The 7,697-nt window shown below is 32.3% G+C and overlaps 1 protein-coding gene across 1 annotated transcript; it reads left to right on the plus strand.

Moving 5' to 3' along the window:
• The first annotated feature begins 4,593 nt into the window (after positions 1-4,593).
• LOC107009956 lies at positions 4,594-7,161 on the plus strand. Its single transcript, XM_015209251.2, has 5 exons — positions 4,594-4,669; positions 4,837-5,622; positions 5,721-6,425; positions 6,513-6,631; positions 6,712-7,161. Exons 1-5 carry the CDS (start codon positions 4,594-4,596, stop codon positions 7,159-7,161), a joined length of 2,136 nt encoding a protein of 711 aa, XP_015064737.2.
• Positions 7,162-7,697: the final 536 nt, after the last annotated feature.

The following is a 7,697-nucleotide window of genomic DNA, read 5'->3' on the forward strand; positions in this document are numbered from 1 at the left end:
AATTAATTTATTAGTACTTGTAAACTCTAAGTTTACTATGTCATTTGCCTTTTGCTGTAGTAAATTTCGAATTTACTATTATATGAGTAAATTTCAATTTTATTACTCCAAGAGTAATTTTTAAATTTATTTCTTCTCAATTACTTTACCCTTTAGATGAGTCGTGATCCCATCACTAAATGAACTACTATGATTATCAAAAAATTGTGCCCGTAATCATATTATTGGTGCCAATAATTTTGCAAAGTCCCAAGTTGCGAGATGACAATAGTCACATATGAGACTATATAGAAGGATCATTTATTAGGACCATGAAGTATCTAAAAAACCCACTAGGCGAGTGAATAGGTCCACAAATATTCCTATATATACGTTCCAAGAACGCATGTGATTCAATCTCAAATTTCATTGATGATGGTCTCACAATCAACTTACTGTGCAAGCATTTTCACCATTTAAAAGAATCTTTGGGTTCTTTAATGGATGTTTATTCGAATTATCTATAATTCACCTCATCATTATAGACTCATGATGTCCCGCACAATCATGCAAAAGCAAGACAATATTGAAATTAGTACTAGAATATGTCTTAATTGCACTAATTATTATCCAAAAAAATCAAAAGATAAAGTATGAAACTTTTCTTTCATACATGTCGACATTCTTGGTGATACCACATCATTGACCAAAGGTAGCGATCTTTCCCGTGCCTAGCATGGTGGCTTACACCTCATTTCCTTTAGAGAATGGATCTATATTTTTAGCATTTATCAAAAGTTCTCATTCTTCATGAATGGAACACAAACATGTGAGCATATCAAATTATGATAGTTTTAGTACCTCATTCCATATTTATGTGCATTATTCAATCACTTGTCTTCTTTCAGACATATTATGCACTACCACCATATTCACTTTAGTAATGGAGCAAATTCAGTAAATTTCATGACTTTTAATAAAAAACACATTAGTTTTTCTTTAGTCATTATTACATCATCGATATGGTGCATTAATTAAAACTTAATTCAATATCTTATCAATATAAAAATGTCTTAGGCCATAAATAGATGGAACTTGAACCCAATATCATCTCATCATGGTGCACCAGGACAATGTCTTACCCTTTAGGTGCAATTGAACGTAAATACTTCGTCTTATTCTTTTGGTGCGATAAAACTTAAATCTATCGTTTGACCCACAATGAGGCTCAACCTCAAGCCTTCAACATAATTATAATTTTATCACTTTTAATGATCATTAATATGATCGTATATTTACACACAAAATTAAGATTATTGATTTATGATAATCAACATTAGTAGTTAGTAGATATATCTTAATAGATCACATACCTCATAGAAAGATTGAAAACATACTTTTCACTAAATTGTGCTTATTTAATTATTACAATAAATTAAGAAATTCTCTTTCCAATCGATTAAAATAAAATGTACAAAAAATCGACAGGTCTCTTTAAATACTTACTCCATATGGTACCTCCAGATCTATAACATAAATAATTATAACTAACAAAGTAAAGATAAATCATACCTTACATATATGAGAACCTTATTGCATAACTCATGCAATATCTCTTTTGCACTTTTCCCGTCTTCTATTATAATTCTTTAATAATAGAATAATCGTGCTGATAACGTGTTGTGAAACTATATAAATTTATAAGAAGAATAAAGTAGGGAGAAGAGAAAAGACTTCTTGTTCATCTTGAAGTATATTCAGGAATCATAGATCTTCTCTACAATGAAGGAAAACCCTTTATTTATAGGGGAAATCTGACTTGGTCCCCAAGTAGAAATTCTAACTATATCCTAAAAGGACTTCACATAATTAGACATTCACTATAACATAAACATGTTTATAACAAGAAAAAAGTAAATAAAATGATTTATTGTTTAAGCATGGTGCATAGATTAAAATCTATAACTAGGCAAGAAATTATTCTTCTTCTAAGATTTACTTAATTGTATCAAACATTATGTTTCATTATCTTAAAATTAATGAAGTGAAATATGTGAATTTGTTAAGTTAATTAGTAGCTTTTGAAAGACAGAGGAAATTAGACGAAAATATTGTCATGTGGACACATAAGAAAATCAAATATATCATAATAAAAATATAATCACATCCATGATTAGTTCGAAATCAAAGCTTAAATAATTTGGAGAATTTTTATAAATTAAAAACAAAAAAATGTTGTAAGAACATGAAGATCACATATATCTCAAATCCTAAGAGGCATAATCAGAGATATTTTGGACACCACTGACCGATGAAATCAAAATTATCAAAAAGAGAGAAATAAATTTCTGCGATCAACAAACTAGCTAGTATTTTTTAAGTATCTAAAGTAGTTAAATAAAGTTGATACATGTCAATAAATTAGTTCTTTTTCGCGCTTAACCTTAATTAGATCTAAGACTTTCATTATGAGTTTGTGACTCAGAAAAAAAAAAACTTGTAATAAACAAAGCCAAACTATAACGTAAAAATCTATAAAATCATCATATTTCTGAATTTTAATGATCTAAAATGTACATAATCTAAATAATTTCTAGCCCGTACAAAATATTATTTTGAGCCAAAAAAACCATAAAAGAAAAATAATGAAAGAATCAAACAATGCGGAGAAGGAGGGTGTGTGGGGCATAAGATAAAATCATCAAAATTTTGGCTTAAAGGCAATTTTCTTTACTTTTTAGTTCATACATTAAAGTACTTATTTTAGTAAAATAAATACGAGGTGCTTAATATTTTTGATCCATGTAATTTTTGATACTGTGATTTACGATATTTGATAAGACTTTTTTAGTCTTTACAATTTTTCTTTTAAAGTTTCATAATTTAATAGCTAAAATTCGTTAAATATTTGAAGGCGAAGAAAAGTGCTTAGTTTTATCAAAATTAAAAGCTTAAAGCTGCTCATGAATATATATAAGGAACAGATTTTGAACCTATCTAAGATTGAAATCTTGTATCGATAAATTTTTAACTATATTTTGTTAGGATGTCAACAATTATTTTTATAATACTCGAATGAGGACAAAAAGTTTGTTGTATTCAATGTGGGAAACATCGAATTGATTGAGTTCAAACATTTGAACAATGGGACTTATGATTTTCTTTTCTTTTATGTGTTGTATTGATAAATTATATATTGATAGATTAAGAATATCAACTTGATGAGTTTAAACTTTAGCAGTGAATGATTTTTGTTCTCAAATTATGAGTCTAGAAATGGAAAAGGGCCTAAAATACCCTTAAAGTATTAAAAATGGTATAAAATTATCCTCCCATCCACTTATTGACTCCAAAATACTCTTTCCACCCACCTATTGGATCCAAAATATCCTTGTCATCCACCTTTTGGTTCAAAATTGACCACTTATTTAACGTTTTTATATTTAAACTATTTAAATATTTTTTTAAATATGTGGCGCTCAATTATTTGTTATAATTTAACTTATTAGTATAATTTATAAATCAATCCACTTCCCACCATTACTAATAAACCCCTCCAAATTAATAAACCCGTTACATTATTAATGCAATAACAGAACTACAGTCAATTGAGTGTTTCTAAAAATTTGAGGCGAAAATATCTAAAAGTAGTAATTATCATACATTCAAGTGTCTAAATAAAAATTATCGATAAATTTATAAGTCCGACTATGTTCATCTTAATTATTCTTACGTCTCAATTATGTGATGTTACTTCATAGGTAACTTTTTTTCAAAATAATATATTAAAAGTTTTAAAACAAATCATAAATATTTATAAAATTATATTTTAAAAAAGTGCATGAATTAATTCGGGATATATTACTTCTTTACCTTTAATCATAAATTTCTAATTTAATCTTGAAAGAGAATTTCTATTGAAAGTCTCCTCCTAAATAAGCGACTCAACCCAGGGTTACAAAAGGCGAGCGCCTCCTCGCCTTTGGCGAGAGGCGAGGCGAGGCGAGGGGTCCTCGCCATTCTCTGCCGAGGCGAGGCGATGGTAAAAAGGCGAGGTGTGGCGCTGCAATGGCGAGAAAAGGTGCCGCCTTATTAATTAAAAAATTTTGACTTAATAATATTAGTCAAAATTAGGGTTTTTTTTTTTTACTTTTGAAATTTCTGAAATCCATCGCGACTCTCTCTCTCTCTCTCGATTGACTATCTTCTCTTCTCTTCCATCGCTGTCTCTTCTCCCTCGCTGTCTCTTCTCCCTCGCTCTCCATCGCTGTCAGCTTCTCCTTCTCTCAAGTTCTCCTTCTCCCTCGCCGGCCGCCGGCTCACGAGTTCCCTCCGACCCTCGCGACTCTCTGTTTTCAGGTATTGTTTTCTCTCTTCTTCTTCAACAATTTTTTTCTGTTCTTCTTCTTCATTTTTTTTTTCGGTTAGTGCTTTTTGGTGTAACTTGTAAGGCAGTAAGGTTGTAAGCAGGCACTAAGCAGTGCTTAGTTGCTTACTGCTTTGTGTAAACATTTTTTTTTAAATTATAGGTAGTTAATTATAAAAAAAATCTCTTTTTTCCTAATTATTTATTCCAATATTTCTAAACAGCGAATTAATTGAATTTAATAATCAATGGCGGATGCTAGCAAAAAGAGGGACATTGGATGGAATTATGGCACTCAAGGAGCGACGAAAGATTCGGTTACTTGTAACTTTTGTGAGAGTACTTTCAATGGTGGAATAACTCGACACAAACAACATTTAGTGGGTGGTTTCAAAAATGTTAAACAATGTGTCGCTTGTCCGTCGGAAATTAGAGAAGAAGTAAGGGCTTATATGCAAAACAAAATAGCTAATAATCCCAAATTTCAAAAGTGAGGCAGCCGGAAGAATTTGTTGATATTGATGATCTTGATGAAATGAATGATTATGCGGAAATGAGGCCTCCCTCCAAAACTCAAAAGATATCTTCTAGTGGAGGTTCATCCACCGCACGGAGTGTGACGAAAGGACCTTTGAACCTCTATTTTTCACAAAAATCAACACAAAAAGGAGGCTTAGAAAAAGGAGGAGGAATCGAAGAAACAAAGAAAATTCTAAGAGAGCGTGCGGTAAGTGCTTTTGCAATTTGGATGTATGATGCCGGGCTCCCTTTTAATTGCGTCAATCACAAATCATTCGATAAATTTATTGAGGCGGTTGGACAACATGGCCCCGGAATGAAGCCTCCTACATTCCATGAAGTTAGAGTCACTCACCTTAAAAAAGAGGTGGATAAAGTAGAAAAAATTGTTGAGGAGCATAAAGTGCAATGGACAAAGTTTGGTTGTTCCATTATGATGGACAAATGGACGGCACGAAATGGCAAAATGATCATCAATATTTTGGTGAATTCTCCAATCGGTAGTGTATTTCTTGGTTCGGTTGATGCTAGCAATGAATCTACCGATTCCACCAAAATGTACAAGTTATTTGAAAGCACTATCGAAAGAATTGGACCGGAAAATGTGGTACAAATTGTCACCGATAATGCTAGTGAGAATGTCAAAGCGGGAAGTATGATGATGGGTGCGTATCCACACATTTATTGGACTCCATGTGCCGCTCATTGCATCAACTTGATATTTGGTGACATATTCAAGGTTAAGCCATATGCTTCCGGTAATCAACCTATCCTTTAACTTTATTAAGTTTCTTTATAGTCAATACTCAATAATTCATTAGCTACTAATTAATTTAATTTAATCTTTCTATAACAGTTTTTAAGAAGGCCATCAGAATCCATTCTTACATTAGTCAAAGGCCATTGTTGTTAAACTTGATGAGAAAATTCACCAAAGAAAGAAATTTGGTGAAACCGGCCAAGACAAGATTTGCAACGGCATTCTTAACTTTGAGAGCTATGTACATTCAAAGAAAAAACTTGAAAACTTTAGTCCTCTCAACCGAATGGAATTCAAGCAAATTTGCAAAGGAAACTTCGGGGAAAGAAGTTGCCAATCTTCTTATTTCTATCCACTTTTGGAATGATGTTGTTCGGGCACTTACAGTTTGTAGCCCTTTGACAAAAGTGCTTCGTTTGGTGGATGGGGAGAAAAAACCACCAATGGGTTATATTTATGAGGCAATGGATAGAGCCAAAGAAGCTATTGCACATGGTTTTCGTGGAGTTCAGAAGCATTATGAGAAAGTGTTTCAAATTATTGATGCAAGGTGGTCAGAACAACTCCATCGGCCTTTGCATGCTGCAGGCCATGTTTTGAACCCAGGATTATATTATAAAGCTGAAGAAGAGGGAACTTTATTACAGAGTTTGTGGACCGAGTATTATGCATGTGTTGAGAAGTTGGTCCGTGATACAACAATACAAGATGCACTAATCGCTGAGCTTCCTAAGTACAAAATGGCGGATGGACTATTTGGTTGTGGTCCGGCTAAAAGAGCTAGAGACACAAGGTCACCGGGTAAGTGGGTTGATTTAGATCTTACATTCTTACTTATATTATTTGACTTACTTATAGTCACTAACCTTTAAATTTATTTTATTATAGTTGAATGGTGGTCACTATTTGGTAGTGAAACACCAAACTTGCAAAAGTTTGCCATGAAAGTATTAAGCCTAACTTGTAGCTCATCTGGATGTGAGCGAAATTGGAGTGTGTTTGAACACGTAAGTAAAAATTTATATCCTATTTTTCATATTATATTATTATCAATATCAACTAGTTAATATCAATAACTTATGCACAGATTCATTCCAAAAAGAGGAATAGGCTTACACTATCGCGTCTCAATGATCTAGTGTACATTAAGTACAATAGAACATTGAAACGTCGTTATGATGCTCGTGATCTTATTGATCCAATTCGCTTGGATAACATAGATGATTCAAATGAATGGTTAGTTGGATGCCCCGAAGATCAAGATGATGAACTAGTATATGAGGATGATGATCTTACTTGGGGTAGTGTTGCTACGGCAATTGGAGCGGACGAGAGTATCTATCATCTTAGGGGACTTTCTTCAAGATCAACAGTACTTAACAAGGGCAAAGGAGTAGAAAGTACATCTACAAGTTCATCTTTAAGTAGGACTCGAACACTAATTGATGAAGAATACGAGGAGGAGGAAGATGAAGAGCAATATAATGATGTAGAGGATTTTGATCTTCAAGAGTTGGATAATTTTGAAGAAGAATAGACTTTTAAAGTTTTGGTTTATTGTATTTTGAATTGTTTGGTCTTTAAAGTTTTAGACATTTTAGTATCTACTATTGGTTTTTGAATTGAATATTTGCTAATATATGTTATTGCTATTAAGATTTTGGATAAAATATGCAATTAAATATTTTTAATTTTTGGTATTAATTGGTGCCTTTATTCAAAAAGGCAAGCGCCTCGCCGCTCGCCTCGCCGCGTGGCGAGGCAGGCCCTTGTCGCCTTTTGTCGCCTCTCGCCGTCCACAACACTGACTCAACCTAAATTTAATTGGGGCTTCGATTCGGACTCAAATAATTTTGAATGTCATTTTCAGAAATCTATAATTTCATCGTGTTTTAGTAGTGTTTATGGCGATTTTAATATTATAATTGGATTATTAATTGGGTTGGGTCTAGTTAGTAATGAGTGGGTAGTGAATTGATTTATAAATTATATTAATAAATTAAATTATCACCAATAGTTGAATGCCAAGTATTTCAAAATATATTTAAAGAGCTTAATTACAAAACAATTAAA

This window comes from Solanum pennellii, chromosome 2, assembly GCF_001406875.1.
Source record: "Solanum pennellii chromosome 2, SPENNV200".
In the NCBI taxonomy this organism is placed as follows: domain Eukaryota; kingdom Viridiplantae; phylum Streptophyta; class Magnoliopsida; order Solanales; family Solanaceae; genus Solanum; species Solanum pennellii.